Below are 15,804 nucleotides of genomic sequence, written 5' to 3'. Positions count from 1 at the left end.
CTCAAGTTGAAATTCTTCCCAGCAGATTTATTTTCCTTGTCACATTAGAAGCACAGGTGTTACACATCTGAATCATCATGGAATTGATATTTATACCTGTGCATGCACAATAATAACTAAAGCTCATCGGCTGAAGGCCAGATGAACTTATGTGATGGTGAGGTGTCTGCCATCCATCCCTCAGTCTGTTCCAGCACCTGTCCCTCTAAAATTCACTGAATTCTCAACTCGATCATTATATCTTAGAGAAACCTGCGCACACTGATATCCTATTGTATCTTCCAATTTATCAAGATTATGCGCAAAGTTAAAACAGGAGTTCACAGAGGGATAAAGCTAATGAGTGATCCCATGTAGACATGCAGTTGTAGTTCATGGAGCTAGGTTAAGGAGAGAGGTGATATCAGTTAGCAGCAGTATGGGTTCATGCCAAGAAGTAACACTACAGAACTTGGAAAGAAAAGCATCTGGACTGAAGACGTTTCACCTCTCATCTAAGAAGCTTCTTCAGTTCAAAGAGCAACTGGTGGAGAGTCCCAGATTTTAAGCCCTACAGGAATGTCCCCAAGAGGGTCTGGTACTCTCCACCAGTTGCTCTTAGAACTGAAGAAGTTTCTCGGATGAGGTGAAAAGTCCAGACACTTTTCTCACCAAGCTCCTTAGACTGCAATGAACTGGATGACTGAAAACCTTCACAGACAACACTACAGATAAGATATTTGAGAGAGTTGATAGAGAAATATAGAGAAGGTCAGAAGGAGCTTCACTGTGTGTTCATGGATCTAGAGAAGTCATATGATTGTGTGCTCGGAGGGACTGTGGTATTGTATGAGTATATCACTGAGGTGCAGTAGGAGACACAGCGACACAGATGAGTTCAAGGTGGGAGTAGGACTACATCAGGGATCAGCTCTGAGGACCTTCTCGTATGCAGTGGTGATGGACAAGTTAAAAAAGGAATGAAAGTCAGTAGATACAAGACAGAATACAGGGTGCACAGCAGAAGTGAAGAGGAGAGTGCAGTCAGGGTGGAGTTGGTGGAGATGGGTGTTGGGATGATTGTGACGGAAGGATAGCAGCCAAAGTAAAAGGGAGGGTTTACAAAATGTTAATGAGACCTGCTGTGATGTTTGGTTTGGATATGTTGGCACCGACAAAAACACAGGAGCTGATCCTGAAAGTGGCAAAGTTGAGGATGTTAAGATTTTCATTGGGAGTGACCAGGATGGACACGATTAGAAATTAGAATATCAGAAGGACAGCTTGAGCGATAGAGACACAAAGTTGAGATGGTTTGGGCATATGTAGGAAGAGTACATTCATATGAATATGTGGCAGAAGAGGATACTAGGAATACTAGATACTAGTAGAAATGGAAGCAGATGATCTGTTATGGCGACCCCTAAGAGCGGCAGCCCTTGCTGGCTGAAATAATCACTGTCATAAATAACCACTCCATAATATTTGCGCATGTGTAAGACTATAACTATGTGGAATGCTGACATTTATGCAGCACAAAATGTATCCCATAAACATGACAAAATTAATTAACAAACAACAATAAATCAGCAACCGAATGACTTGTTCAAAGCCTGCAGCTTCATCCTGTTTTGCTTGTTTGTTCTCTGAAGTTATTGTGATGCTTTGTGCAATTAAGTGTTAGCAACACAAGTCACTGTTTTCCCTTAGGCGGACTGTACATGCAATCAGTTCTTACTCTTATGATTTTATCTTGAAACAGATGTCTTTTATGTTGCAGGGGTTTGTGGTGGCGCTTCTTTACTGTTTCATGAATGGAGAGGTAGGCAAATGGAGGGGAAGCTTGTGTAATAAAAAAAAGTCATACAAACATTTATCATAAATAGCTGCCCTGAGGTAAGAGCTATTCTTTTGAGTGAAAACCTAAAACATTTTTTGGTATGGGTAAATGGCAGCATTGCAGAGACATTAACAGTTTTGCTCAACAGGTGAACAAAAACCTAGGAATCTGTAACTTTCTGCAATTTCTATTTCCATGCATTTGTTTGCAGGTCCAAACAGAGCTGCGGAGGTGGCTGTGGAAGTGCCACAATCAAAGTCATCTCACACCAGCTAAAAGAAGCATCACTCAGATCACAATTCGGACTCATGGGGGGCTCGGGCTGCCTGCTTCTAGTGGCAACATCTCTTCTGTATGATTTCAGAGATCATTAATGAAGAAAATGTTTCACAAAGGAAAAGGAAGGGGAAAAAACGAATCAGTCCTTGGAGCTGAACATGCTGATGACATTAATTCAACAACTCCTCTCTAAGAACAGGTTACCAGAATGAGCACAGGTGAGTGAGGAGGAAATGTATCAGGATGCATTATACTGATTTCAGAAGCAGTTGTGGCTGCAGTTTAAGGATGGTACAGCACACATTTCTCATTTGAAACACAGCGTGCTCTTTCTTGCACCGTCTCCGATGGTGGTTGATTTGTAGGGATGTCACGGTGCCACAGAGGAAAGAGGAAAACCTGGGGACAGAGCTGGCCCTGAGTTAATGACTGAGCAAAAATGTTGAGGAATCATATTTAGCATTTGCAGACACATGACGACAAACCTATGATGTTAATTTGTCTGCCATTTTGCGTGTGTGAGCATGGTGACATTGCAGTAATAATGCTAATAATAATGCTAATAGTAATGCTAATAATGATACTAACAGCAATGTTAATAATAATAACAACAATAATTATTTTATTTAAAAAATGCAGTTACAAAATTCCTAGTTTGGATGAAACAGGATGTGTAATGTACAAGTCCAAACATAGTCAAACATCTTACAGTACATTCACTCCTGCATACACACATTAGAAGGACAAGAACCAAAAATAATGGGAAAAGACGAAGGAAATATTATACTATAAAAAATTAGGTTTTAACCGTCATATAAGACAAAGCACAGATTCAACTGACCTGACAGTATATGACAGGGTCACCTCCAGTAGAAACAGAACTGGACAGAAGGGGAGTATGGTGTCACAGTGAGGAAATGCGTGGAAAAGCAGTTCGTTCTGCAGCAGGAGTGCAGAGAAGCTAAGTGCTTAGCTTGTGTAGTGATGACAGATGAGAACTCCATGGTTAGCTCATCCTTTTTCTCCAGTTCCTGCTTTACCTGGTGGATGTCATCTTTTAACTGTGTGTATGCTGGCAGGCAGTGTCAAGACACTGTCATAATAGTGCTTAACAGCTGTTGAAGGTAGCAAGCACTTAGCAAGCAGGCTAAAAACAAAACAAGGAGCTAGGCTAACACTGACCCCACTTAATAAAGCCACCAAACCAGGTTTCAGGAAAGGTGTCAAGTTGCAGCGGTGACAGTAACACAGTAGCAAACTGATCAAAAGGAAATTACTAAATCCACCAAAACACAAAATTCAAGAAAAACTGGCCTAGAGGCCAGTCAGTGACTACCTGGCAATTACCAGTGAGAAGGAAAAAGGTTTATTTCCCAACTAGTTAAAAGTGTTTGCTGGAGGTTAAACAGGCCTATAGATAGGTCAGTAACCACCTAGCAACCCCCTGTTTCTAGGGAAAAATGTGTATTCCCCAACCTTGTGATTGCTTTCGCTGCTAGCATGCTGCTGTGGTCATCATTTGAATGAAAGTGATTTGTCTACAAACGTTGTCTAGTTAACCCCTTTTTCCATTAATACCTACTCGGATTGACTCACCATGACTCACCCACGTCTTGACTCGGATCGACTGGTTTTCCATTACAACTGAGTACCACCTAGTGTGCATAGTCATTGTTATAGAAACAGGGCGGAGCGTCAATAAATACACGGTTAATGTATGAAATGAACGCTACAACAAAGGTGGACATCGAGGCAAGAATATACCTGCTGTTCAGTCTGTGGCTTTTCATCAGACTTGGGGACCATGGCATTGTTTTTTGTAGCCATTTCCCCTCATTACTGGGTTTCAAAATAAGTGTTTTTGATTTTCGTGAATGGGACGCTATCATGACTCATTGAGCGATGCCCCTGACTAGCCAATTGGTGGCATGCAGTCTGACCACGTCACATTTTAGCAAAAGCTCGGTTCACTATGAACCCTGGCCAAGCAGGTACTATGTTAGTACCTGGTCCAGATACTGTGACCTAATAGAAGACCCTGAAAACCGTGGTGAACCATGGCAAGTCGATCCGAGTAGGTTTTAATGGAAAAGGGGCTTTTATCTCAAGCTTTAGTAAAACTGTGAAAAAAAGTGGCGACTGTGTGTCTGCAAAGTATAAGTTGTGCCTTTTAAAAAATGTGGGCTGCAGTGCTGAAGCTCCTTGTTTAGACATAGAAATAGACTTTATTTATCCCACACTGGGGAAATTCATATTTTACAGCTGCACAAGGGTCAGCAAGAGAAGTGAATTAGAGACGTATTAGAGAAAAAAAATCTTTGCATTCAATTACACCCAACAGCCTCCAGGAACCACTAATGACCAGTTGTCAAGTGATGGGTGTTTTTCATCATTATGGAAGACAACTTTTGAGCAATGGGCTCATGACATGAGAAACGTCAATAGAGACAGCTGTGGAAACACTGGATTTGGGAAATCGCTCACATATGTGAAATAGTTCTGTGCTGCAAACAGCAGGAGCAGTCTATGCTGGGAACTTTTGAAGGACCACTCTGGACCTGTGCGTGCTTGCTCACTTAGCATTTCACTGACTGAAATATATATTATGTATATCTATATATAATTTTTTAAAGTACTGAGATCCAGAGAGTCCAGGACAAGCATTTTGCATTGCCATTAATTGGTACATCATGTCTTAACTTATTGGTTTGATGATGAGCCATTGGATTTGTGAATATTTATTTGCTGCTTTCCACATATTTATGGTGTTGTCAGATGTGATAAATCATGAGCATTTGATGTACTAGTAGCACTTAAAGAAATACCAAATTTTTAAAAGAGTGCCTGGCATTTACATAATACAATGTCATAAAATGGTTGTGTTTAACAACACTGGGCTGGTTACCCACACTGACAATGGTCCAAAGTTACAGCACAATAAAACATAGCACCTCTTATTTGTGCATTCAAGTGCTCCTCAGGTGGTCCAATTTTTGGAGTTTGGAAGTCATTTTTCAGAGTTCTGTGTGTTCATGTGCTTTTACAACACTTCCTCACCCCAGGGTGTCAAATTATGCATTTCTGTGAGATGTGCCTGGGGTTGCAGAGATGCACAAGATGTCTTTTCAGACTTTCTGTGTTGTTGTTCCGACCTCAGGGGACGTTCACGTGATTTTTCTAGTCAGTATATAAATTTTATAGTATGTGTGCACACAAATACATATTGAGAATTGTACAACCATTAAGCCTTTGCATTTGTAATTATGTAATTATTTTAAGCAGCAGTTTGTTAGATTTGCTCACCATAAAGACTGAGAACAGCTTGCTTAATTATATTTCCTAAAATAATAGTTCATCCAGCATCTCTGAAGTTAAGTTTGGTTTAACTTCATATGCTGGATCTCAGCCCTGCACTTTTTAAGTCTTTATATTCAGCAAAGCTGCAGACACATTAGTGTACAAAAATATTTCACTATACAAGATCTGTAACACAAAGATAGTACCAGATTAACTACACACAATTGACATCAAACACTGTAGCAGTGTACCCGTGCATGTAATGCACAGTAATAGATGAACATTTGTGGTTTTAAAAGTATTCAGTGTTTACTTTTTCCGTCTAAGAATAGGATTTCTTTTCTATCAGAATTTTAACCAGGACCTAAGAAAAGCACATTTTCTCCTTTCACCAAATACAATGTTGGACCTGAAGCCAAACCTCACCTTCCTCAGACCCTCTTTATTCCTCAGACCTAAAAATTATGCCTATACGCCCTACTTGCTCGATTCATAGTGAATGTAAAACACTTCCGGTTGTCACAGCTGATATCTCAGTGATCCTACTGAGCCCATCTATCCCCCCTTCTATTGGCCTAATAAGTAGATACAACTTGTATAATAATATTTTATTTTATGTATATATGAATTAGTATAATATATGTTATACAATATACACAAGAAGCTATACTCAATAAAATGGGATGAAACTTTTATCGAATATAATAATTTATAAATCGTAGGAAATGTAAAATATAGAAAACTGTGAAATATAACATTAAGCTTTGGTGGTTCTCCTCATGAACTGGTACTCCAATTAAGGTAACAGTTTAATGCTGCTGAGAACAAACGTTTTATTTTTTGTCTCGAATAAACACAATTGCCCACAATAACTGGTAAGAAATATTTTCTGTGTCTTGGATTTGACTTTTGCTTGAACAAATTCTGCAGTGATAAACTGAAAGCCAACTTGTTTTAAATAAAATGGGTTTTTTTTAGATAAAAACTTTTATTTTAAACTTTTTTTTAAAATTACTTTTAAATCCCGTATGGAGCAGAGGACCAAAACTGGTCTTGAACGCCTATGTCCAAAAAACCCTTAGAATAATAATAATTAACATTTATTAACAAGCACCCAGGATTATCTATTAAATCTATCAAAGTCGTACAGATAATGTGGATGATGTTTTAGGATGGTTTTTCCAAAGTGTACCCCTCAGGTTACTTTAGTGCAGACACCAACAAAGATTGTTACTCGCACTGGGTGCAATCCCCCGCAATAAAGTCATACGTGTAGTGCAAAAATCCTGTTATTCTCCACAGTTGTGACTTTCACACCATGGGTGTGACTGTCATGGTGATTTTGGACTCTTAATGATTTCTTTGATCGCTTCTTTTTCCAGGATGGAGTGATTGTACAGCATGCATCTTTAATGACAAGAACAAGAAGCAAGAATTAAGCGCACAAGTTTTAAGCTATTTTGGATTTTCTCTAATACACACAGAGTCAAAAGTACATATTCAGGGTCTAAAATGTCCTTTGACTTGATAAAGCAAAGACATATTAACTTCTCATCAGTAATCATAATTGACTACAACTGGTAGTTTCTCTTTTTCTTTGTTTGATTGACCGATACTCAGAACAATGGTAAAGTCCAAGGAACAATGAAGCTCTGAAAAGGAGAACATTTGAGCCATTTTTAAACATCTGCAAATTCTGAGATCATCAGTTCAAACAACTGTACATAAGTACAAGTTATTTGTATGTGTCATCGCTTTGCCAAGATCTGATAAGGCATTCAGGAACAACCCTGGAACCACAAAAGCTTAAAGCTCAAGCCTGGAAACTGCTGAAACACCAGCGTCACTGTTCACAGTGGGTCCAGTATTACACTGCCTTAGCCTGATTAGGTGCTGATCAAGAAAGAAGCCCCTATTCCAAAATTGCTGCCTTCAAGGTTGGCTGAAATTTGCAGTTGCACATATAGACAAGCAACTTGTCTTCTGGGGAAAACGTTTTATGGTCAGATGAGATAAAGATTGAGCTATTTGGCTCCGACACCACGAGGTATGTTTGGGGGAGCATGGTGGTGGTGCTCTTGGACTGTTATGCTGTCAGTGATACTAGTACATTCAACAAAGTGTTTAGAATAATGAAGGAGTGCTACCTCCATATTCTTCAACATCACCTGAGATCAACAGCCAGAAGCTTGGACGTAATTGGGTGTTCTAACAGGACAATCATCCTAAACTCTGGTTTTGGAATGAATATAGCAGGCTAACACTAAGCTTGTGGAATGACCTTTTTAAAAGCCTTGGCTTTTACCCTGTTGAAAATTTGTGGACTATACTTAAAGCCAAGTGATGCCAGGAAACCAACTAATTTAAACGAACTCTACCAATTCTGTATTTAATCAAATATTAGTGGCGATGTAGGTATACCTTTGAGCTTATACGTGTACTTTTGACCTTGTGTGGATAATTCTTATTTTTTAATGTCATTAAAGATGGATACTGTACAATCATTTCATCCTGGAAAAAGAACAATTCAAAGAAATTATTAAATGCCCCAAATTGCCATGACATTCACACCCATGTGTATGTAAACTTCTTACACCGATAGTAAATGTAAGTAAATCTTCCATCTTTGAATAATGAATCACACTCTTTGCAAGTACAACAACTTACCAGTACAAGTTTATTTTGCAGTCAATTTTACACAACTGGAGACATGAATGTTGGACACCAGAACGCTTGTTACACATGGCACACTGTCACAGGTAGAACTTAACTTTGATGAAAGTTCATAGATATTTTTTCTTCATTAAACTGAGAATTTACATATATTTAAATGCTTGTCATTACATACACATGCATACAGATTACAGTCTCCAACTTTCAAACACAGACACACACGCACACGCACACACACACACTGAAAACTGGTACATAAAGAAATGTACAAAATCACAGCCACAAACACTGCAGGTCTTAGTCAAGAGGTCCACCTGTGTGCCAAAAGTATGCATACATGATAAAGAAAAGACATCATTTGTACACTATGGCAAATTTATAGCAGGCAACACTTAAGAGCAGCTGAGCGACAACGGTACATTCAATTCATTGGCAATCAAGACTTAACACACACTCAAAACATCATAAAACCAGCTCAACAAGCACAACCGCCAAAGTAACAGCATCTTAACACAGAGATATGCCACATAGAATAATTACAGTCAAAATATTTTTTTAATCAGTTTTAGAAACACTCATTTACCTTTTCTTTTTTTTTTTCTGCAGAAAGTTAAATGAGATTGACGCTAAAAATGCTAGCAAAAAGACAATATATTAGCTTGCTGTCCAGGTAGCTTATTTAGCTAAGGGGGGGTTTCTCTTCTAGTAAAAAGTCACTTTGAGCTAGTAGAAATCTACTAGGTATGGGAAACAGCCTTTTAGGATTACTCATAAATTATATATATTGTATTTTTGGTCTGGGTATAAAATAGGGAGTTAAATGAGGATCAGAGGCTAGCTGTTTCCCTAATCACTGGATGTAGCTTCTTTTTTCTAGCATACAGATATAAGCGTGTTATCACGCTATTATAAATCTCTATATATAATATTAAAAAAAAATCAGGGTTTCTCTTTGATACATTAGTTTGTTGTAATAATTCTAAAATAAATGCAAGAAGAAAAGCAGTGTGGTCTCTTTTAGCCAAAATTTAGCTAAAAGCTACAATGCTCAGTTTTCCTCTAGTGCTAAGAATCGAAACAAATTCTCCATATTTCCTCTAATCTCACAGTATGGTTAAAAACTGACACAGTTCACAGTTCACTAAAGTGAAGGGGAGGAATTTGAGATATGGCATGACAGAAAAACAGATATTTCTACATTGAAAAAACAAAACAATGTTAATTTAAGTTTTATTATGGACATCGAAATGTTGGGCTTGTCACAAAAACAGATGTAGAAAAAGAATAAAAATATGTCATATAAGCATCTCTATCCCCTATCCTACATTTCTAAACATGAGCAAAACAGTGCCTGTCAAAACTGTCCACTCTCCTTAACATTTTACTGCCACCCTGTGGTAGACAAATACACAGCACAGAAATGAGCAAGGAGTCATTTTTACTCTTGTTTTTTTCACATACAGTAACAGCTTTGAGACATGGTCGTTTACATCTGAGCTGTTTAACACTCAGAGTGACGGCTGGTGATAGAAACACTTAAGCAGCAGCAGAGTGTTTGTGTTTAAAGTCACACTCTCTTACACACTTTGTGTTTTGTCTGTTGCAGTTGTTCCACCTCTAAAAATCTATTTGAATAAAATCATGTCCCCTGTCTGTTGTCCTCACTCTACTGTCCACAAGCTGCAAAGATGATGCATTTGATATAATGTTACTTTTCAGAGGTTGCATCTGCTTCTTGTGTTTTTTTGTCTTTCTCTTGAGTGAGAGACGTTGCTATGCATCTCTCACTTCTTATGACACTACATTTATGGCACTTAGACCAAGAACACCACATCACTCAAAATAATGAAATCATACATTAGAACCACATATGTTTTATGCACAAAAAAGCATGTATACTGTACATATAGTCACTTTACATGGCACCATTTCATGAAAAATAAATATACATCCTTATCTGTAAAGTATCATCAATTCATTGTTCAAAGATACTACATTCTTAGAATCTAACTATGATGGTACATAAAATAAATATGGTGAAAAAATTATTTTTGTTTACATCATTTCACATTTTATTCTATTAAATAATTTCCCCACTTGTACAATTATTGTTTCTCAGCCTGTTTTTTGCACAAACAAAACAGAAAAATGAGCAAAAATCAGCGATTGTCAAGAGCTGTCACATTAAAGCATTTAATGTTGACTGTTACACCACTTGTTTTTTTTTGTTTTGTTTTGAAGCCATTTATATTTCACGTTGCTGCTAGAATGAGTGTTGTAGATACATCATGGCTGTAAACCAAGAGATAAATAAAATAAATAAAAATTATGGAAAACTACTCAGCAGGACTCTTTTTACACTATGTGTAAGTTAATAAACTGACAATGATGAGAAATTCACTAATAAAGTTTTGAGACACACAATGGAAAAAAGCATATTTTCTTCAGTCTACACCGAAATCCACCACTCTGTACATTCTTTGAAATGACTCGCTGCACCTTTAGACTACCTGTAAAAATGTAAAAATGATAGCTATTTGTGACCGACTAGGCACTTTGGAATATGAGCGTAGGATGGTTAAAATTAGAGTAGGAACAATTTATTATGGCACATTGGCCTCAAGCTTGGAGGAAAGAGATCAAGAGACAATGAAATCTGTTATGTTCAAGAGCATGTTGACAGTGGGAATCTCTCCCCTACAATAAAACGATGTACATTTAAACTCATGGCACTATGAAGAGCTTTGGGTGAAAGCATCCACTATATGGCACATGTACTGTTTATGTTCACAGTCTGCAAAAAGAATCTGTCTGAAAAGGGAAAAGGGGACTCGAGCTCCACTAGTAGAGCAGCTAAAGGCTCTAGTTGGTTCAGATAGTAGATCAGTGGTTCCCAACCTTTCTGATCTGTAACTGCTTAAAACAAAATTAAGTCAACTCACAACCCATCATCACACTCTGTGAGGACAGGCTGCTTATTTTAAGCATCAAGATGAGGAACTAGAAGGAAAAACAACCCAATATCAATGTCCACATTATGGCTAGCATCTCAGTCCCTCTAATTCAATCTAATCTTGGGATTCCCAAGGTTGGGAAACACTGCTCGTTCAAATCTCTTTTATATGTACTGTATGTGTTTTTATTTTTCATTTCATACAAAAAATAGTCCAGACTAGAGTGGGCAGGATCTTCTGGGTCCTCTGGATATGGGATGTAGTCTACAGATCTGGGCTCCAGTTCCTTTTATTTGAAAAGGTCATAACAATACTGCGTTATCCTAAATAAAGAAATTCTGATCTAGACACTAAAAGTCACTATTTACACAATCCATGAGTTGTTTTTTTTTCTTTATATATAAGTTATATTTTGACATACTCTGTACTTACGGCTGAAAGTAGAAAATGTTTAAATTCAAGACAAAACATTTAAACAATGAGCATTTTTTACAAGCAAGGCGAACGTTTGGTTGATAATTAACTTTGGGCTGTAATGAAATCCAGTCAGGCAACCAGTGTGGCACTTTGAAGCACATTTACTTTATACCAACAGCCAAATATGACCCCATACTTTATATCAAGCTATTTATTTCTTAAAATGTATCATTATTTTTTTAGTAGTGTCTCTTGTGGCACCATCTCCCATCTGAATGTAAATAAAACAATAAAATGGGGAAATATTATATAAAGAGAGTTTAAATCAATAAAATGTAATTTAAGTTGTGCAAAAATATTAATTTTAAGTCATTAAATTATAAAGACATAAAATCTCCAGTAAATGTTTTCAGAAAGATTCATTTTCTAAAGGTGAATTAACTACATGCAAGAGGTTTGAGGGGCCACTTTGGTCTGCTCTGGTTGGTCTGATGTAGGTAAGTGGAACGGCACCTTGAAGTTGATTCTAGCAAATCAGATGCTCAGGTCGGGAGGCTGATGTTGGCATTCTCCGCCAGCGGGCTCGACATGCGTATCTGCGAGCTGCTCTTGCTGAGGATCGACAGTTGAGTCCCGCCGTTCACTCCACTGCTGGCCAACGAAGGATGCCTCTGCTGCTTCAGGTCCACAGCAAAGTACCGGTTCACCGTCCAGCTGCGCCATTTCCTCTTGATCTCCGATTGCACCTTCAGGGAGAAACTTCACAAGGTCATTTTTAATGTACTTTAAGCTGTACCAGCTCCACGAAAAGGTACAGTAAAGGTGAGGTTTTTAGAAAGAAGAGTTTACTAACGTGATCTAGAGTGTTCAAAAGACATGCACACATGCCAACTTTTTTGGATTTGGGACTGTAATATAACATGGCTTTTATAATAGATAATAATTCCAACGTTTTATGTATCAGGACATAGTATTAAAAAAAAAATCTGGTTCTTAGCAGGTATTAAAAGTAAGTAAATATGAATAATGGAGAAGTTGTGTATGAAAAACTATCTATACCTTTTCCGCTTCCTGAGGAATTAACAGGGTAAGTAGCAGTGAGGCGCTGTTAATTGAATGACCATAATTATCTGATAACCACCAAGTGTGAGCACCTCTATAAAAATACTTATTTTGACTTTTCAGGTTCTTGTGTTTTCCACAGAAAAGACATTGGCAACCATCTTAAATAAGCAATTGTTGCTGCTACTCAATCTGGAAAGAGTTATAAGGTCAACAAACTGAAGTCCATCATTCTACAGTGAGAAAAAATATTCAAAAGTGGAAAACAACCAAGACAGTTTCCAATATCCCAATGTCTGACCATGCAGTGCTCAGAAAAACTGCAAAAACCCCAAGACCCAGCATCTCTCTCTTTATGGATCTCAGTCAGCATGTTAAATGTTAAAGATCATGACAGTACTATCAGAAAAATATAATAAATATGGCCTGTTTCAAAGAGTTGTGAAGAGGAAGCCTCAGTTTAGTTTTTGCAAAACTGCATCTGAACAAACCAAAAGACATCTGGAACAAAGTGGAGTGTGTGTTCTTGTTCATCTGTATTCAGATAACTTTCGAACCTGGTAAGGACAGAATTTTTTTTTTATTATGTCCTGATATATAAAACGTTAGAACTGAAACACTTTTTAAGATTCTTATTTAAAATTACTTTATTTTTTAAAATTATAGCTGATTTGGGGAAAATATGGAAAAAGGTCATCAGTTCTCAGAAGGCACACTTTTTTCAACACTGGCCAGTATTTACCAACTAATGCTTTACATAAATATAAAATAACTCATTAGATTTTTAATATTTCTTACACTATATGATTAAACAGACAGACTGCTTCTGCATCACTTGCAGATGCTTCATGGGAGAAGTTATACTATCTGTCCTCATATTTGCTTACAACTAAAATATTGTATATTATACAAAATGTATTAAATGGTGATAAAATTTATATTAAGTTATATTAATTTGGGTAGGATTATAAGCACAGAGATTCATCCTGATATTGCAAGCACAAGAACTATTATAAAAAATATTATGAAGAAGTGAGCGTGTATATGAATAAATAAGGGGGAAGCTTACCTCTCCATTGAGGAAACAGTAGAGGACAGCCACCACAAAGCCCTGAGGAGGAGGATGGAGAGAAAATTAAAAGAGAAATTAGAGAAAATTTGCTTGAGATTCAGTTTAATCTAACTGTGGTAATATATACATTTAATATAATCAAGCAACACTTATAACAGCTGTGCTATATATGTATATATGTGATGTTATAAGCACTGTAAGAGAAAAGAAAGAGGAAAACTGACTTCTGCTTTTGCTGTGCACAACATACAGGTTTCTTCAATATTTGGGATGTTAAATGTATATCAAAGTACATTATTTGGCAAAATTGGCCAATAGCAGTTAGTTTTACTTACAATTAATGGTTAAATTTACATCTACCATTTTGTAAGTGAGCAGGCTGATAAGACATATCTGCCACAGATACCTGTCTCTGTCAGTTTACTGCCAGCTAAGGAGACCAAGGCCTAACAAAATGCATGACAAAAAGCCATAATTGTTTTAAAAAAAAAAAAGAACAAAACCATTATAAGGTTTGGCATTTTATCTTTCTCATCAAATAAATACAATACGCATAAAAAATAAATGTTCAACTGTTCCTGAGAAGGAGCACTTCCTGGATTCAAACTGCTTCTGTTTAAGGTGTTCTTTGAAAAGGATATACATACGCTAAATCCTAAAAGAACTCCAAGGCACTTTCTTTTCCAATAAAGTTTAAAATGCCTTCTCCCTTCACCCTTTGATGACTTAGCGCAAAATAAATCAAATGCAAATGAAGGTAAAGGGTTAACCTGCCCTAGGAAGATGACAGCCGTGCCTGCTTTTCGTTAGAAAAAGAACAGACTTAGAAAAGCCTATCATGAACTCTCAACTTTAGAAAAATAGAGCCAGTAAAATTGTGGACCATTGTATCTACATGTAGCTTTACTTTAACAAAAACAATTGTCTATAAATGTGTTCCTCAGTGTGCTGTCAAAAATGTAAAAACACAAAAGAAATTGACTACCTAGCATGTTAGCTGATCACCCCCTAATGGCATCTTATTGGATGAAACAAACAAAATAATTTAAGTGAGTCACTGAAGATATTTTAGTCTTTTTTTCATGATTACTGATGCTGATCTTTCACTGATAAACACATTTCCTCCTGGCATAGGAGACAATATAGAATAATTGTTTCCATCTATTTTATCCTTTTATAAATCCAGTTTAATTGCTGCAGGGCTCATTTTAACGGCATTGTGTTTAACTGCATGTAGCTTTATAGCATTTATTTGTTATTCTTACTGCTTAATGTGCTGCCCAATATTACTTTCACAGTTTCACAACTGCTTCCAGTAAAAAGGCTTTATGGGGTATGTACTTAGCTCCTCTTCACTTTTCATAGCTGTTGATAATGACTGCAGAAGATAACTTTTGGATATTACTAACACTCTCCTTAAGATCCTGCTGTATCTTCTATATTCAAATGATTTATTGTCCCATTATGTTCTTTCATTCATCATCTGGCATCTCTTCTTTAAGTAAAACTGGATGATGAAGTAGCTGCAGGAGTGTACCTGGAAGGATCCAAGGCCCAGCTCGAACACAAGCCTCTCCCTCTTGCTGACATCTTCAGGCGAGAAGGCGAACACGGTGTAGTGAATACCAAAGAGAGGGATGAGCAGGAGGGTGGAGCGTGCCAGACGCCTGAACAAACAACAACAAACAGTTTAATGAGATTGAGTGAGACACAAATCAAAGTTGTTTTAATGTAGATTTACTGGAGCTGGTCAGGTGACGCTAGAGATGCACTGCTGATGTAATGCTGTGCCACATTTCACTACTATACTGTTGTTTAAATGTTTCATTAAGCCGCAAATTTATATATTAATATATTAAAAATATATTAAAATTTATATATTAATATAATACTATAATATTAATCCTCAGCTTTGTATATAAAAAAGAGGATTTCCTTAAATAAATACTTAAAGTGTTTGAGGTAAAGGGCTGGTGGTATTCTGTATTTTTCTTAATGTCAACAAACCCACTGAAAAGACCAAAACCAACAACAAACTGCTTTGTTGTAGTCTAAAGCCCCTCATTTCTAGCCAGTATATATATAAAAAAGATCAATGATGTACTCTTATTTTTAGATGAACTTTTTTTTAACAAGCACTACAGTTTATTTTCAGTTTCACATACACGGTCATGCATAAATAAATGTTCTAAATCACCTAAAAATTGTACTGCTTAGCCCAGTTTTAGCGA

The 15,804-nt window shown here is 37.0% G+C and overlaps 2 protein-coding genes across 6 annotated transcripts in view; one reads left to right on the top strand and one right to left on the bottom strand.

Moving 5' to 3' along the window:
- Window positions 1-9,679, top strand: part of ghrhra (growth hormone releasing hormone receptor a) — a 51,389-nt gene extending 41,710 nt beyond the window's left edge. The window contains exons 12-13 of the mRNA XM_085140248.1: window positions 1,760-1,801; window positions 2,031-9,679. Coding sequence (XP_084996374.1) covers window positions 1,760-1,801; window positions 2,031-2,177 — 189 coding nt within the window. The 3' untranslated portion in view covers window positions 2,178-9,679. The remainder of the gene's footprint in view (window positions 1-1,759; window positions 1,802-2,030) is intronic.
- Window positions 8,653-15,804, bottom strand: part of LOC146497565 (pituitary adenylate cyclase-activating polypeptide type I receptor-like) — a 28,873-nt gene continuing 21,721 nt past the window's right edge. For 3 of the 5 annotated variants that reach the window (XM_085140243.1, XM_085140244.1, XM_085140246.1), the window contains 3 exons: window positions 15,111-15,240; window positions 13,571-13,612; window positions 8,653-12,198 (listed from right to left, as the gene is read on the bottom strand). In XM_085140243.1, the coding sequence (XP_084996369.1) occupies window positions 11,974-12,198; window positions 13,571-13,612; window positions 15,111-15,240 (397 nt within the window). In that variant the 3' untranslated portion in view covers window positions 8,653-11,973. The remainder of the gene's footprint in view (window positions 12,199-13,570; window positions 13,613-15,110; window positions 15,241-15,804) is intronic. The other 2 variants (XM_085140245.1, XM_085140247.1) reach the window with 1 other exon arrangement.

Source organism: Neolamprologus multifasciatus, chromosome 18 (genome assembly GCF_963576455.1).
Source record: "Neolamprologus multifasciatus chromosome 18, fNeoMul1.2, whole genome shotgun sequence".
In the NCBI taxonomy this organism is placed as follows: Eukaryota; Metazoa; Chordata; class Actinopteri; order Cichliformes; family Cichlidae; genus Neolamprologus; species Neolamprologus multifasciatus.
This window is presented reverse-complemented; position numbering and strand designations above follow the sequence as displayed.